Source organism: Phodopus roborovskii, unplaced genomic scaffold (genome assembly GCF_943737965.1).
Source record: "Phodopus roborovskii unplaced genomic scaffold, PHOROB, whole genome shotgun sequence".
Classification (NCBI taxonomy): domain Eukaryota; kingdom Metazoa; phylum Chordata; class Mammalia; order Rodentia; family Cricetidae; genus Phodopus; species Phodopus roborovskii.
Genome location: NW_026126485.1, coordinates 19,533,500 through 19,549,448, shown reverse-complemented (window position 1 = coordinate 19,549,448; position 15,949 = coordinate 19,533,500). Strand labels below are relative to the sequence as shown.

At 49.2% G+C, this 15,949-nt stretch overlaps 3 protein-coding genes across 5 annotated transcripts; 1 reads left to right on the top strand and 2 right to left on the bottom strand.

Moving 5' to 3' along the window:
* Window positions 1-671: 671 nt before the first annotated feature.
* Window positions 672-2,043, bottom strand: Wdr83os (WD repeat domain 83 opposite strand). 2 transcript variants are annotated; one of them, XM_051195020.1, is made up of 4 exons: window positions 1,906-2,029; window positions 1,687-1,792; window positions 1,118-1,215; window positions 672-1,045 (listed from the first exon to the last, which is right to left on the bottom strand). In XM_051195020.1, exons 1-4 carry the CDS (start codon window positions 1,953-1,955, stop codon window positions 979-981), a joined length of 321 nt encoding a protein of 106 aa, XP_051050977.1. In that variant the 5' UTR covers window positions 1,956-2,029; the 3' UTR covers window positions 672-978. The 2 variants fall into 2 exon arrangements, with proteins under 2 accessions (XP_051050977.1, XP_051050978.1); XM_051195021.1 differs by lacking the exon at window positions 1,118-1,215 and having other exon boundaries at window positions 1,906-2,043.
* Window positions 2,044-2,291: 248 nt separating this feature from the next.
* Wdr83 (WD repeat domain 83) lies at window positions 2,292-9,758 on the top strand. The gene is made up of 9 exons (XM_051195019.1): window positions 2,292-2,451; window positions 2,531-2,651; window positions 2,734-2,839; window positions 3,099-3,147; window positions 3,230-3,356; window positions 7,369-7,436; window positions 7,529-7,637; window positions 7,728-7,842; window positions 9,441-9,758. The coding sequence occupies exons 1-9, from the start codon at window positions 2,349-2,351 to the stop codon at window positions 9,588-9,590; spliced, it is 948 nt and encodes a 315-aa protein (XP_051050976.1). The 5' UTR covers window positions 2,292-2,348; the 3' UTR covers window positions 9,591-9,758.
* Window positions 9,640-13,986, bottom strand: Dhps (deoxyhypusine synthase). 2 transcript variants are annotated; one of them, XM_051195017.1, is made up of 9 exons: window positions 13,718-13,986; window positions 13,142-13,306; window positions 12,572-12,693; window positions 12,394-12,490; window positions 12,226-12,312; window positions 11,662-11,767; window positions 11,481-11,584; window positions 9,934-10,022; window positions 9,640-9,859 (listed from the first exon to the last, which is right to left on the bottom strand). In XM_051195017.1, exons 1-8 carry the CDS (start codon window positions 13,922-13,924, stop codon window positions 9,936-9,938), a joined length of 975 nt encoding a protein of 324 aa, XP_051050974.1. In that variant the 5' UTR covers window positions 13,925-13,986; the 3' UTR covers window positions 9,640-9,859; window positions 9,934-9,935. The 2 variants fall into 2 exon arrangements, with proteins under 2 accessions (XP_051050974.1, XP_051050973.1); XM_051195016.1 differs by having other exon boundaries at window positions 9,934-10,059; window positions 13,718-13,985.
* Between the last annotated feature and the right edge of the window lie 1,963 nt (window positions 13,987-15,949).

Sequence of the window (15,949 nt, the reverse complement as noted above, 5' to 3'; positions counted from 1 at the left end):
TTAGGGCTGAGGTCCTGGAGGGGACTAGTGTGGCTAGCAGCTGGGGTTGAAAACAATTCTGGTTTGCCTTGTGGGGATTGAAATACCAGAGATGAGACACCCAGCAGGGTTTGGACAGATGCTGAACCTCCTGTGAGCTTGGAGGGCTTTGTGGGGGTGGGAAGAACACTGAGTCTTTCATACCTTTTCCAACTCCTACCAGTCTATTCATTACTCTGTTGCTCTAACAAGAAAACCCCAGGCCAGAGTTTGGTGTGATGGTGTGTAGTTGTAATCTTAGCATGCTGAAGGCTGGGGCAGGAACATTGCCATTCCAGCTACATGATTACCAGGCCAGCTAGGGCCACACAGGAGCACACAAATAAATAAAACCCTAACCCTGTGTAAAACGGATAAAGCTCTGAACTTCATATCCAACCCTTCAAAATAAACAAGTAGACTAAATAAACAAACAAACAAAAAAGAAGACCAAATCCAAGGTTAGTTAGGACTGCACGGCCAACCGTCACCCAAGTGTGGAAATAACTGTCTTGCCCTTGATGCCTAACTTGAGGCCTGTGAAACTTTAACTCGTTAAAAAAAGGAGCTCAGATGGGGGTGGGGGGTGTGCACAGGCCAGTCTTCACTGGGCAGAGCAGCACCCATGAATAAAAGAGAAGTGATACAAGCCATTCAGAGTGGAAAACTTTATATCAACTGGTTTCAACAAAACTAGTGAATACTTAGAAACATGAACAATGTTTCCCACAACAGTGGCCAAGGGAGGGAAAATAAAAGGGAAGTCTGTGGGTTTACCCCTTTGTCAAAGCAGAAGCAGGACCCCAAAGAAAGGGCCTTCTTCCCTCCGTTCAACTAGGAGATCAGAGACAACACTCAGGCAAGTTTAAGGACAGCAGCTAAGGGCAGGTTGGAGGCAGCCAAAGGCTAGACCAGAGAGAAGGTGAGCAGGACTCCAGGATCCAAGCCCTCTAGGCAACATCACCATGGGGGCGTCATGGGCTGAGGGTTCTGCAGATAGGACATCACCACGGCAGAGATTGAGAGCCTGAGACAAAAAAAGAGGCGTCAGTTCCAGACAGCAGGGCATGGGACCCCATCCCTTACTCAGGATCCTCACATGAAACTGCTCATCATCTGCTTCGTGTCCTCCGAGCTCCGGGAGTTGGCAAAGCTGATAAAGGAACAGTAGACAGCAACCCAAGCACACCACTTCAGCTGAAGAAAGGTGGGTGGGAAGATCGGACCAGTGAGAAGTAAGCCAAGAAGCCCCCACAACCCATATCCTCAGATATCAGCTTGGACATTGTTCCCAGTAGGTAAGTATCCCAATACCAACCCTTCAGAGCCTGCTCCAAACAGCAGGCTACTACTGATGTGTGTGTACCCTGTATCTCTGACCCCACCATATTCCCACATTCTAAGGACCCTGCCCTTTCCCACCAGTCGTCTGTAAATAGCTTGCAAGTCACGCCCCACCCTCAACCCGGCTGTTATGTACTTCATCAACTGCAATCCCAACTTCCCCTATGTTGGAGGCGTCGCCACAGCTGGGCTCCCCGCTGACCCCAGCCCCACCCCCACCCAGCCTCCAGCACCGCCAGAAGACTCGCCTCAATCTGAACCCGCCCCCCAGGCCGCCTTCTCAGGAGAAGCAACAGACAGGCTGAGAAATTCAACCCCGCCCACCTTAAGCATGAGGCCGCACATGCTGAAGATCATGCCGAGGAGATTCATGTAGTCCGGTGTCGGGTCGTCCAAAGCTGGGTTGCACTCGCTCGGCGGAGGTTTATACCTGCGACATGTTCAAGGGTCAGGAGCGATCAAGTCCCACCTGGGCTTGACAACTTGACCTGGGCCCACGGCCACAACCAGAGACGCCTTGCCATGACTTGCTGGACTGCTCACCTCAGCACTTTGTTGGGTCTTCGTGGGTCGGACATATTGTTGGAGGACATAGCGAACTTAAGACCACACCGTACCTCTTTCCCAGCTAGAACATCAGCTTCCGGCGTGAGAATGAAGGGTGGCTTTTAGAGTAACACCAGTAGCCCAGCGCTTCTGTTCCCAATGTCGGTGACCAGGACTGCTCTCAGCCGGAGAACGGAGAAGAAAAAGCCCAGAGTAGCTCCTAGAAAGTAAGCAGTATGGAAAAAACTGAAAGGAGCCTTCAGTATTCCCAACACTCTCATTAACGCGATGAAAATTTGAACACGGAAGTGTGAAGCAGGAAATACATCCTGGGGGACAATAATAAGGTTACACCCCGCAAGGGTTTTTGAAAGCCTGGAAGCAAGGCAGGCTCAGTACAGGTTGCAGCAATGCGGATAATGGACTCATGCATCTGAAATATGGCTTTTCCTGAACCAAAGCCACGGGCCCCGGAGCTGCCGCAGAAACGGTTGAAGACGCTGGACTGCGGCCAGGGCGCAGTGCGAGCCGTGCGATTTAATGGTAAGCATCTTGCTCTTCATCCCGGGCCTTCCGCCTCCCGAGGCTGGAGGTCCCGTAACCCCCGCCTGCTGTTTCCCAGTGGATGGCAACTACTGCCTGACGTGCGGCAGCGATAAAACCTTAAAGCTGTGGAACCCCCTTCGTGGGACACTGCTGCGGACGTACAGTGGCCACGGCTACGAAGTGCTGGATGCAGCCGGGTGAGCACGAGTCCAGGCTGGGATAAGGAGCGCAGAGGCTAGAATCAGGAGTTATAATAACATTCCCTTTCCTGCCCGCCAGCTCCTTTGACAACAGCCACCTCTGCTCTGGTGGTGGAGACAAGACGGTGGTGCTGTGGGATGTGGCAACTGGACAGGTCGTGCGCAAATTTCGGGGCCACGCTGGAGTGAGTACAAGCCAGAAGCCCGCCCCAAATCGACGTGTGCATTGTGGAGATCCATATTAGTGGGTGGGTGGTACGAGGAAGATCCTTCCATTATAGTCTTCCCCGTATGCCCATCTCCTATACCCAGGCAGTTTCCCCAAGAACCTTTTCACCTCCCCTTCCAGTAGCATGTGCCCTTGCTCTAACTTGCACACAGGTCTCTCCTGTATCCCACTCTTCCAAACACCCCTCCTCTAAAGTAGTAATTCCTGTTTCTCAGAAGGTGAACACCGTCCAATTTAACGAAGAGGCCACAGTCATCCTGTCTGGTGAGTCTAGGTTCTGGACAGCTAGAAACCGGTTGCTGCCCAGGGACCCAAACCCCACCTCACCTTCAGGTTGGTCTTACAGGTTCTATCGATTCCAGTATCCGATGCTGGGACTGCCGTTCTCGGAAGCCTGAGCCAGTGCAGACACTAGATGAAGCCAGAGATGGCATATCCAGTGTAAAGGTGTCAGACCATGAGATCCTGGCGGGGTGAGTAGGTCCAGGAGCTTATTCCTGCCCTGGTGCTACTGGAGGTCATTGTGGCCATGGCTTGTTTCTCTGAGACATGGTCTTGTGTATCCCAGGGTGGACTTCAATTCCTAACCCTCTTGCCTTTAACTCCCAAGTGCTGAGATTATGAGTGAACCATGGCATGTATGGTGGCACATCCCTTTAATCCTAGCACTCGGGAGGCAGAAGCATTTAGATCTCTTGAGTTTGAGGCAAGCCTAGTTTACATAATTAAGTTCCAGGATGGCCAAGGCTATGTAGAGAAATCTTGTCTTTAAAAGAAGGGGGAGGGGCAGAGAGATGGCTCAGGGGTTAAGAGGACTGACTGCTTTCCCAGAAGACCCAGGCCCAATTCCCAGCACCCACATAACCGCCTGTGACTCCAGTTCCAGGGGACCCAACACCCATGACAAAACATGAATGCACATTAAAAAAACCACCATGCCAGGCAGTGGAGGCGCACCCCTTTAATCCCAGCACTTGGGAAGAAGAGACAAGCGGATCTCTGTGAGTTCAAGGCCAGCCTGGTCTATGAAGTGAATTCCAAGACAGCCAGGATTGGTACACAGAGAAGCCCTGTCTTGAAAAACAAAATAAAAAACAAACAAACAAAAACCATAAACACCATGCTGAACCCCAGCCTAGATGTTTGCTTTTGAGGAGGGGGCTCACTATATAGACCAGGCTGGTCTTGCAGCCCTGCTCCCAGCTCTGCCTCCTGAGTGCTGTGCCTCAAAGCCTGGCCCAGCTCAGATAACATTTCATTCGTAAGTCAAAACAAGGGTCCCAAAAAGCTGAGCATAGACGTTAGTTTTGTTAACTATGGGAGATGGAGAGATGGGTCAGTAGTTCAAAGCACTGGCCTCTCTTCCAAAGAAACCTAAGTTCAATTCCCAGCACCTATATGATGACTTACAATTGTCTGTAACTTCAGTTCCAGAGGATCTGATACCCATTTCTAGCCTGTGTAGGCACCAGGCATGCACATGGTACACAAACACACATAAGAAATTTTGGAATAAACAGAATGGTGTATGCATCTGTATATAAGGGGTGATGGGGGGGTGGGTAATGAGCAGAGGTCAGAGGCATTCGCTCCCCTAGAGCTGCTGCTGTAAGTAGTTGTGAGCTACCTGATGTGCCCCACTCAGCTTTTTGTTGTTTTTCAAAGAGACAGGTTTTTTTCTGTGTAGCCTTGGCTGTCTTGGAACTCACTGTGTAGACAGTCTGCACTGGAACTCAGAGATCTGCCTGCCTCTACCTCCCGAGTGCTGGGACTGAAGGCGTGCACTATCACCGTCTTTTTTTCTTTAGTTTAGTGGTGTGTGTGTGTGTGTGTGTGTGTGTGTGTGTGTGTGTGTACAGGCTTGTGTTGCCGTCAGTCCTCTCCTGTAGTATGTTGAGGCAGGATCTCTTGCTGTTTTCTGTCATGCTTTGTACTCCAGGCTAGCTGGCCCTTGACTTTCCAAAAGATTCTTCCATCTCCACCTCCCATTTCCTTACCAAAAGTGCTGGAATTTTAGACGCCTGCTACTTCATACAGCTATTTGGGTTCCAGAGATCAAATGTGGATCATCAGTCTTGTTTTTTTCCCCTGCTGAGCCATCTCCCCAGCCTAAAGATACCATTTAATTTGTTTGGTGATATGGAACTTTGTTGTGGTTGATTCCATGTTGTGGCCCAAAGTTCAAGAATTTAGGCAAATAAATAAATAAATAAATAAATAAAATAAAAAAGGCCTCCTATGCCAGTCCACATCTCTCCTTGGGCCACATCTGGTTGGCTACTCTCATCTTCAGGTCCCACTTCTGATGTTACCTACTTGGACCTTTCTGGATCTCCCTAGTTCAGCATAGGCTACTGAACTATAGAAACTTTCAGGCTCTTCCACTGAGAGAGTTGCAGTTCCCAATGTAACTGCCTAGCAGCACAACCAATAAGTGTAACCCTGGTGGCTAGAAAGATTGTTCAGTGGTTTAGAGCATTGTTGCTCTTGCAGAGGACCAAAGTTTGATTCCCAGCATCTACGTAGTGGCTCACAACCATCTGTAACTCCAGTTCTAGGGAATCCGACACTCTTTTGGCTTCCCCAGGGAACTAGACACACAAATATGGTGCAAATACAGACAGACAGACAAAATATTCATGCACTTGAGATAAAAATAAATCCAAGAAATAATAAAAATATTTATATAAATAAATGCAACCATGAGCCAGGCACTGTGGTACATTCCTTTAATCCCAGTATTTGGGAAGCAGAGACAAATGGATCTCTGAGTTCCAGGCCAATCTGTTCTATGAAGCCCACCATGGCTTCATAGAGACCCTGTCTCAGAAAACAAAGTTACTCTGTGCCAACTGTGGCAGGTATGACATATATCTCCCCAGCATTGAGAAGGCCAGGGCTTGAGGACTAAGGGATAAAGGCCAGCCTGTCAGGCAGTGATGGCCTACACCTTTGACCCCAGCACTCTGGAGACAGAAGGCAGACCTCTGAAGCCAGCAAATTCCAGGACAGCCAGAGCTAAACAAAGAAACCCTATCTGGGAAAAAAAAAAAAAAAAGTAATAATAAAATAAAACAAATAAATGAATAAATAAAAGCAGGAGTGCAGCTAATTTAATCAGCAGGGACAAGAGAAAGTTATGAGACAGTAGCTTTAGATGGCAGAAGTGATAAGATTGGTCACAGTGAAGGCCTGATGAGAGCACCCTTGGGTGGGTAAGAGCCACCTAATGGTGAGCTGGAGGGAAAGCCTGCACTTGGCCCCAGATGGGAGAGGCTGAAGGAATGGCAGGAACAAGGTTCAAAGGGCTGCAGGGGGCATTTGAACATCTTTCTTTCTTTCTTTTGGTTTGGTTTGTTTCTGAGTCCACCCCACACCCCAACCCCCTAAACAAGGCTTCTCTATGTAGCTTTGTAGACCAGGCTGGCCTCGAATTCAGAGATCTGCCTGCCTCCCAGTGAACATTTATTTTTCTGAGAGTAGTGGAAGGCCATGTTTCTTTGAGGGAAAGATTGGCATGAAGTGGCTGTGCTTTAAAAGTTTCCTGGTGAGCTACATGATAGGACATTTGTAACCCAGCAACCCGTTCAAGGACAGTCTCAGTCATATAGCGAGTGAAAGGAGACCAGCTAGATCTATATAAGATCCTGTCTCAAAAAAATTGATGAAAGCTGTTTGGTGGACATGGGCATTAAGGGACTGGAGATTATAGGCAAACCCATCATACATGTAAGAATAAGTCAGTAATGCTGGAAGTGGTGAAGGAAATGCACCCCTTGAACAGAGTGGCTTTGGTGTCTGTAGTAGGCTGCTTTCAGGATCTACCAGGGACAGCAAATTTTAGGCTGCTCCAGCCCTCTGTAAAGTAGCTTCCATAGAACCTGTACATTCTGATACCTGGTTGTGGTGTTCTGTTAAGGATGTAACTCAGGACCTTGTGTATGCAAAGAGGCCAGCCTAGTTTACAGAGTTCTAAGACATCCAGGGCTACACAAAGAAACCTTGTCTTGAAAAAAACAGATAATAAGCCAGGTGTTGGTGGCTCACCCCTTTAATCCCAGCACTTGGGAGGCAGAGGCAGGTGGATCTAAGGCCAGCCTGGTCTACAGAGTGAGTTCCAAGACAGGCTCCAAAGCAATAGAGAAATCCTGTTTCGAAAATCCAAAAGAAAAAAAAAAAAAAAAAAAACAGTCAATAACCTTATAAGATATAGTCCTGAGCTGCAGTTGGTCAAGTGTGTGGATGTAGAACCCAGAGACAGAGATGACTGTTGTGCCTATCCAGATCTAGAGCGCCCTGGGGGTTTGCAAAAGAGGGCACAATCTTTGAGTGAGATCAGGTTGTCCCCTGGACTTAAGTCACAAAACAGGAGAGCTTCTTTTCCTTGCTCACATGTTCCTAGATGGCCAAAACTGCATAAGAACACAGGTTGGCCCTGGAGTAGAAGGTTGTAATGCTTCAGGCTGGATCTACCTTTTCTTGCAGCTCCGTGGATGGTCGAGTGAGGCGCTATGACCTAAGGATGGGGCAGGTCTTCTCAGACTACGTGGGCAGTGAGTGTGGCCCCGGGCCCAGCAGGACCATCAAGGCAGATGATGGGGCAGGCAAGAGTACCCAGATTCACCTGCCTGCCACTCTCTCCCAGGTCCCATCACCTGCACCTGCTTCAGCCAGGATGGTCAGTGCACTCTGATATCCAGCCTGGATTCCACTTTGCGGCTTCTAGATAAAGACACAGGGGAGCTGCTGGGAGAGTAAGTCTCCTTGATTGGCCTTTCCCCCTTCCCCTACTTCTGAGGCTAGGGGAGCAAGCCCCCCTGATTCTACCCATCCCCCACTGCTAGGTATATTGGCCATAAGAACCAGCAGTACAAGCTAGACTGCTGCCTGAGTGAACGTGACACACACGTGGTCAGCTGCTCTGAGGATGGGCAGGTGTTCTTCTGGGACCTGGTAGAGGTAAGCCTTCATCAGCTATGTGTGTACCTCAACCACTCCCAGGTCTGAAAAGAACAGTCATGTTCGGTATTTGAGCTGGGACCTGTGGCATAGGGGTAGGGGTGGGTCTCACTTTTTAGCCCAGGCTGGGCTTGAATTCATCCCGCCTCAGCCTTCCAGGCTGGAATTTGAAGGAGGAAGGAGGGAAAAGCAGGAAGCATTATTTCAATAAGGGAAACAACAAATGCCAGAGGACTTGGAGAAGGTGGTGGCTGTGGCTGGCTCTATGTCAGACAGGGCTGTAAGTACCAGGCTGAGCTACTGAAGCAAACCCAAGTGAGAGGAGCCAGTGCCAGGCACCAAGCCTGGGCTTGCATCACCAAGAAACCCTAATCTGCATGTGGGCTTCATATGGCTCTAAACCCTGGGTTCTGACATGCCCAGGGTGGAGATGCACCATTAGCTTAGTGAGATCAGGGTTCTAGGGCTTCCAAGAACCCTGTTGGGGTTGGGGCCCAATCAGCAGCATTAAGCTCCTTAAGAAGAGTGGGAAAACTATGGGATCCCAGAAACCAGCTTTTGCTTTGGGAACTAAGATATCAGGAATCCTGTTAACTTCTGAAGCTCCTTACTAAAATTAGCCTTGAAGGACACACAAAAGGTACACAAAGTACTAGTTTAGGAACTATATAATATTGTAACTATGGGGTGACAAGGGAAATGACAATCATTGGGCCTGCCAAGTAGGCCTGCTAGTGCCCAGAATGTCAGGGAACAGTGACTCAAAAGAACAAGACATGCCTGGAGGAAGTGGTGGCCAAGAAAGCAAAACATGCACTTCTGAAGTCTAAAGGCAGTGCCAAGAGCATCCCCTGAAGGGAAAGAGAGGTTGGTGATGTAGTACATGCATGTACTCCCAGCAACTGGGGAGGCTATGAAAGACAGCTCAAGCCAGCCTGTAATCCCAGCACTACACTGCAAATAAGAAAGGTTTTAATCCTAGCACTTGGAAGGCAGAGGCAGATGGATCTCTGTGAGTTCAAGAACAGCCAAAGCTGTTACAGAGAAACCCTATCTTGAACAAAACAAAAAAGAGAAGCATTTGCTGGATTTGAGGCTAGCCTGGGACTACAGAGCTCTTTGGGTTTTTATTGTTGTTATTGGGGGAGTTGTTCGTTTGTTTGTTTTTTATAGAGGGTAAGAGTAAGTGAGGTATAAGAGACTCTCAGGAAACTTAGCCTCTGGAGGTAGAGTTCCAGAGGGATGCAGTTTGGCCAGGTGATGCCTATACTGTTTGAGAAGTCATTATAGGCCAGGAGTGGAAATACAGTGTTAAGTACTTGCCTAGTATGCATAAGCCTTGAATCCCTAGTACCCTAAAAATGGAACACCAAGACTAAGAAGAAACATAAAGGGGGAGCCACAAGGAAAACTGGGCCAGGACCTTCTTATGTCTGAGGCTAGGAGTCTGGGCTGAGGGTGTGGCTTGGTGGCAAGATTTGCCTAGTACTCTCAGCACCACCAAAAGAAGTCAGGGAAGAGGGGACTAAGGACTTCAGGCTGGATGTCAGGGAGATAGCCAGATCATTAGTAATTGCTCTCCATCATTCATTCCTTAGGGTGCCCTGGCACTGACCCTGTCTGTGGGTTCTAGTGTGGTACAGTCATTGGCTTACCATCCCACGGAACCCTGCCTCCTGACAGCCATGGGGGGCAGCATTCAGTACTGGCGAGAAGAGACTTACAAGGCAGAGGGTGGAGCAGGCTGAGGCTTAGGGAACTGACACCAAGCCAAAGGACCCACACCAACTCAGAAGACCCAACAAAAACCATTTATTCTAGAGATGCTGCTGACCAAGAAGTGTGCGGGTCCAGGGAGGGGCTGGTGTGTAAAGGTAATAAATAAAGGTATGACATGAATCCCCAGTCTTTACCAATCTTCTTAGTCCTCGTTCTTCTCAGCTGTGAAGGCATCTGCCTTTTGAGCGAATGTCTTAGCCACCAGGAGGGGGAAGACCAGAGAAGCATCAGCATAGACCTGCAGGGAACCTGGATAAGCCATGGAACCCAAGGCCACTGTCCATGAACTCACCCTAGGCAGCCAGTTTCTACCTTTACTGGCTGTGCATCCATCCGGATCTTGCCCCAAGAGACAGCCTCATCTGGCCGGGCTCCTGAGTCTGAACCATCAAACTCCTGGGCTGTGTTGATATAGACAGCATAGTCAGCCCCATTCCGCTGTGGGCAGAGGAGAGGCTGGTCAGAAGCAACAGAGACACCAGAACCAAAGAGGCTGGAGTATGACACAGAGGAAGGCCTTGAGAGCTTCTAGGAAGGGCCCATCAGTGCCTGAAGTTATTGGGCAGGTGAGATGGTCCATGTTTCCAACAAAACCACTTCCAGGTACAAGCTGTCCCTCCAAAGCCAAAATGTACTACTTCTGAACAGCCGTGTGACAAGTCAGTTAAACCACAAGCAAAGTAAGAATAGCGTATAGGACTGGAGCAATGGCTCAGTGACTAATAGCATTTCATGCTGACAGGACCTGAACTCAATTCCCACATTCATGTCAGGTGGCTCACAACCATGTGTAACTCCAGCTCCAGGTGATCCAATGCCCTCTTTTGGATTCTTGTGGGCACCTGTGCTTTACTCACAAGGGTACATAGGCACACATGTATACACACAATTAAAAATAAATCATTTTTAAAAGTAGTGTATGAAATTACCTTCAAGCTATATATATATGTCATCACAACACTTAAATTATGGACATGATTTCCTTCTAGGTTTCTGCCCCAAAATGTGAATATAACTATCTCAAATTTTAACATAAAACAACAAAACAACAATCCAATACATTGGTATTACCCAGCAGTCTGATTAAGGGACATTGGAGCCAGCAGTGCTAATGCAGGCTTGTGGATCCAGCTACTGGGCAGGGCAAGGCAGGAGGATCCTTGATCCAAGGGAGTCAAGACCAGCCTGGACAACAAAGAGGCTGGTCTCAAAGAAAAACCACAGGGGATGGCCAAGCTGTAGTCAACACCCTGTGCTCAGCAGTAATTGCAACCAACCACCTGCAGAAGATAAATCTTTTCTCCCCACTGCCCCGCTCAGACCCATCACTCTCACCCCACAGCCATCAGAGGGCCTCTGCAAGCTCCTGAGTCCTATCCTCACTGCCTCAGGCAGGCCCAGCTAGCAGGGCTGTGTAACCTCCAGCTCTTTACCACTGCACTCCCAAGCTGTTCTTTGGCCGCTTCCGATGCCTCAGGGCCTTTGCACTTGCTGTTCACTCACTGTACATAACCATAGGCCTGTGAGAGGTACTTCTTGAAAATGTCTGCCCAAGGTCACATTTTCCAGAAGCCTTTTCCAATACTCCCTTTATTAAACAAGCACTCCTTTCGTATTATAGAATTCCAGATTGGCCCTGAACTATAATCAAGCCATCCTCCTGCTTTGGTCTCCCAAATAGCTGGGACTATAGTCACCTTGCCACATGACATGCATGTCACTTATTACTGTCTGACTGCCTCACCCACCTAACTCCAAAGAGGACAGGGATTCTGGCCCATCTAGTCCATTGCTGTAGTCCATGCCTAGCATGCCATATATCTGCAACAGAGACACCTGCCAAGGACCACCCCACTCACCATGAGGTTAGCGTTGGCAATGTGGTGCTTGACCACACCTCCACCAAGGATGATCATCCCAGAGCGCTTAGCGAAAATAGCCTGCATGTTGATGAGTCGCAGGTCTGAGAGAGGGGGCTGAGTTAGGCATTTGGCCTCGGTGGACCCTCCTCCCTCTTCTCCCAGGGCCTTGGCGCCTCACCTTCAACGATGTCCAGAACTAAGCCTGGGTTTTTGTAGGAATGGAAGAAGATCATGTCACCCAGTGAGCCATCTGTGAGTGCAGGGCTCAGCACAGGAATGTGGTTCTGGTGTGGAGACAGGATCAGTTAGCTCCAACTCAAGCCCAGAAAAACTGGTCCCCAACCCCGTGGCATCCCTCCCTACCCAAACAGGCTGCTTGACTTCTCTCGTGGACATGAAGCAGATGAGAGGAAAACTACATGCCTCTAAGAAGGTGTCTGGCACACTGAGCAGTGATTCATTATTTTCCACTCTTGGGCTCCACTGTCTCTGGGAGCATGGTACCCTGTGTCAGGCCCCTGTGTAGTTCTTAAGCACTACACCTAAGTAATCCCAATAGTGTAAGGGCATAGCTAGGATATCAGAACCCTTCAACAGACAGATTACCTAGCCTCTCTGTGTTTGACAGGCCTCATCTAAGTCTGGGAAGACTAAGAATAATTATAGAGATTTCCAAGAGGCTGCAAAGACAGAACAAGTCAGCACATGCCAAAGCCTAGGAATGTCATCCCCACCAACCCACCTTATGGGCCCAATAATACACAGACTCTGGGTTGTTGATCTCCTTGCCAAGCCGGGAGATCATCTTGGAAGGTGTCCACTTGACACCCTGCAAGGAAAAGAATATCAGTTTTACCCCATATATGTCTTCTGACTCTACTGTGACTCTCCTGAACCCTTCCAGTCCTACCTCTGTGTTCTGCTCCAGCACCATCTGGTCCAGAATGGGCATAAGCCAGTCCTCAAACTTGCAGTAATTGTCATTTGGCACCAGCAGGTTCCCAATCCTGGGGATGAGAGGCACATGGGCATCAGTCACCAAGACCCTCAGTCCAGCTTCCCTGCCCCCATCACTACTCAGGGCCCACCTGTTGATGCCATTCTCCCGGAGCTCCTTCCCACTGAGGCTGAACTCGCCAAGATATGTGGGTGCTAGGCACTTGATCAGATCCTCTTCCACGCCTCCAGCAGTGGTCACCAACACATCCACCTGTAGCCGCAGGCAACAACACTGGCCCTCATGCTAAGCAGCACTCCTAACATCAGCACGAACTCATCCAGACCCAAAGCATGCAACAAAACCAACTCAAGTCTGTTCCTCTGCTTAGAGCAAACCCATGGCCAGAAAAAGTGGCACACTCCTGTGATCCCATCACTCACCAGGCATCCAAAAACAAAAACCCATCTCCTTGCATCCTTTTTAAAAATTTTTCTTTTATGTGTACCAATGTTTTCCCTACATCCCTGAAAATGGCGTTACGGGAATTTGTGAGTCACCACATGGGTGCTGGGAACCAAACACAGACCTTCCACAAGATATTCCACAAATATTCTTAACCTCTGAACCTCTTCAGACCTCTCATTTCTCTTAAATGAACAGTAACCTTACTATCCATTAGCCCAAGGAGGCTGAGGCCACAGACCTAATGTGGTCTCACCATGTTGTGCTGCACAAGATAGCGAATGGTCTCACGGATGCCCGAACTGATGAGGTTGGATGTGTAGCCCAAGAAAATGGTGCATCCTGTGAGTGGGCGGCGGCTCTGCGTCAGGTCTTCATGGTGGTCTTCATCCAGTGCTAGCGGCTCCAGCTTCTTCTCAATCTGCACGTGAGGGAGGGAACAGTAAGGCCGCACTGATTCCAAAGCTCAGTGGAGGAACCCCAGGAGGAATGGATTCCAGAGTTTGCTTGTACTCAAGGATACAGGACTACCTCAAAACCAAAGCACAACTGCTGTGCAGACCCTAGCCCTGCCTTTCGCAGTCCAGGTCTGTCACTTAGGGTCTGTTCCCTGTTAGGAACCATACAGTATCTTCTTTTCAAGTCTCCTTCCACTGGGAAAAGTGAATCCAAGGCTTTAAGCTCCTTCTACAATGTTCTTCCATTAACCCCAATCTCCCCCCATCCCAGGAAGCAAATTTACCAGAACTCCGCCCAGTCCAGACACTCACACGCGAATCCGCGCGGGGCGGCCCCGCCCTCCCGTCCCACTCCAGGCCGCCCTGCGCCTCACCATGGCGTTGACTTGCTGCACTGCGCGTCCAAAGTTGGTAGCCTGGAATCCGGTGGTGCCAAAGGCCTCCAGAAGAGCGTGGTAATCTACACCGCGGTTGAAGTCGTAACCCTGCACCTGAGCGCTCTCGGGCGGCAACGCCGAGCTGTGCTTGAGCACGGCGGCCAACGCCGCGGCGGGCGCCACCCCCTGCGGGGTCCCCTCCATGCGCCTGCAGCCGCTCTCAGGTCACAGCTGCCTCGGTTCCTCAGGACGCGCGGGATCTCACTCAGCGTGGTCGGCCCGAGCCCAGGAAAGGGGACTCGAGAGCCTGGGGGAGGGACGGGGACCGGAAGCTTTTAGTCACATGACCCTCGGCAGCGCCCGCAGTCCTGGTAGCAGCCATCTTACGCCTGTGTTCCGTACACTGGCAAACGGAGTCCCTTTAAGAGGACTCAGCTTTAAGCAGATGAAATTGCCTAATTTGAAAGTTGTCTGTCAAAATATTTTTGTCCCCTATGAGCGAGGTGATTGTTCGTTCCTAAGACAGAGCCCTTAGACAGGATTTGGGGCATCGGGCAAAATGAGTTAGCTGCAACCTCTTGTCAAACGGAATAGGAATTCCTTTTGGTGCCTCCCAAAGTCTCCAAAAACTTCAGTGCCTCCTTTTCTTCCCCTCCAGCCACAGCTGTCACCTTCCACTGAGCCATGGGTCCCTTGTGGGAGGCAGGCATGGCTTTTTTTTTAACCCCAAGAAGCAACAGGGGCACCTATTATTAATTCCATAATTTGTGTAGTCTACACTAAATAGTGCTCTTTGCTGGGCACTGAGATTCAACAGTGAACAAGACCTCTGCCTTCCTGATGTCCATAGTCTGAATGATGAAACAGAAAATTGTGGTTAAGCCAGGCTCGGTGCACACACCAGCCAGCCAGCAGTTAAGAGGTGAAGCAGGAGAATCTCAAGTTCCAGCCCAGCTTGAACGATAGAGTGAGACCATGGCTCAACAAAGTACAGCTTTGCAAGAGTGTGGATTGGATCTATGTATTCAATTCCTAGAACCCAAATTAAAAAAAAAAAAAATGGCTGTGAGGGCAGTGCCAGTATTTCCAGCTCTGGAGTAGCAGAGACAGGCAGTTCCTGGGGACTTGTAGGATGACTCAGTGGCCAAAGGCACATGGTAAAAGGAAAGAGCTTCAGACTCCCATAAATTATCTTCTGACCTCCAAAAGGTCACACATGCACATGCTCACATATGCACAAAATAAAAGATTTGGGGGACCAGGTGGATGTCTCCTGGCCTACACACACACTCAAATATGAAGGTGGATGGAAGAGTCCATAACCTTAGCTGAAGGAAAAAGTGATTGGAGAAAAATGCCAAATACGTGGCATTTTGGCAAAGGCCAGAAGAACTAGAAAATTCCTATTTAATATAAAGATTTCAGAGACACTACTCCAAAGATGCAAGGACAGAGACCCCCTCTTCAGGTAACCCCCTAAATATGCTAGCACTGCCCAATGCCACATGTGGCTGAGAATTGCATACCTCTAGCCGGTGGCATGCAGAAGGGCAAAGTGGCTGAATTCCAGGTAAGAGTCTGATGCCAGCACTCCCTCCTTCTATGAGGAACAGGTTCAATCTTGAGGGCTGACTGTAGGTAGCCAGAGCTGCTCTGATTAAGATAGCAATGGCTGTTATGCTCAGATAAACACTGAGTCACCAGTGATTTGCATGCAGAGGAAAAAGCCTGTAAGAACACAGGAAGAAGTTGTCCTCTGGGCTGGTGAGATCACAACTCACTGGGTAAAAGCCATTGTCAGGAGGCCTGGCTACCTGAGTTCAATCCCCAAGCCCCAGATGGTGTAAAAGTAGAGAATGGACTTCAGAAAGCTGTCCTGATTTACACATGCCTCCCCCCTCACCCCAACACACACAAATACTTTTGTGACTGTCTCACCATGTAACTCTGACTGGCCTGGAACTTACTATATAGACCTGGCTGGCCTCAACTCACAGAGATCAGCCTGCCTCTACCTCCTGAGTGCTGGGATAATGAATGTAATTTTAAAATAATTTTTAAAAAGCAGTAGACGAAACAACAGTCTCTAGAGAAACCAAAACCAGCACCTTGACTTCCAACCACCCAGCCAACAATTCCTATAATTTATACAATTCAGTCTGTGGTATCTGTTGTAGCAGCTCAAGGCTCATACACTGAGGAAGGAAGAGAGGGAGGGAAGGAACACAA

What these genes read in the sequence shown, in the direction of transcription:
- Dhps (XM_051195016.1), bottom strand. Translation starts at nt 13,924, where the DNA reads ATGGAGGGGACCCCGCAGGGGGTGGCGCCCGCCGCGGCGTTGGCCGCC. An exon ending in ATCTTGTGCAGCACAACATG is followed by an intron (nt 12,694 to 13,141) that starts GTGAGACCACAT and finishes CTGCGGCTACAG; the next exon opens with GTGGATGTGTTGGTGACCAC. An exon ending in TGCTGGAGCAGAACACAGAG is followed by an intron (nt 12,313 to 12,393) that starts GTAGGACTGGAA and finishes TTTTCCTTGCAG; the next exon opens with GGTGTCAAGTGGACACCTTC.
- Wdr83 (XM_051195019.1), top strand. Translation starts at nt 2,349, where the DNA reads ATGGCTTTTCCTGAACCAAAGCCACGGGCCCCGGAGCTGCCGCAGAAA. An exon ending in GACCATGAGATCCTGGCGGG is followed by an intron (nt 3,357 to 7,368) that starts GTGAGTAGGTCC and finishes CTTTTCTTGCAG; the next exon opens with CTCCGTGGATGGTCGAGTGA. An exon ending in ACAGGGGAGCTGCTGGGAGA is followed by an intron (nt 7,638 to 7,727) that starts GTAAGTCTCCTT and finishes CCCCACTGCTAG; the next exon opens with GTATATTGGCCATAAGAACC.
- Wdr83os (XM_051195020.1), bottom strand. Translation starts at nt 1,955, where the DNA reads ATGTCCTCCAACAATATGTCCGACCCACGAAGACCCAACAAAGTGCTG. An exon ending in AGACCCAACAAAGTGCTGAG is followed by an intron (nt 1,793 to 1,905) that starts GTGAGCAGTCCA and finishes AACATGTCGCAG; the next exon opens with GTATAAACCTCCGCCGAGCG. An exon ending in CAGATGATGAGCAGTTTCAT is followed by an intron (nt 1,046 to 1,117) that starts GTGAGGATCCTG and finishes TTTTTGTCTCAG; the next exon opens with GCTCTCAATCTCTGCCGTGG.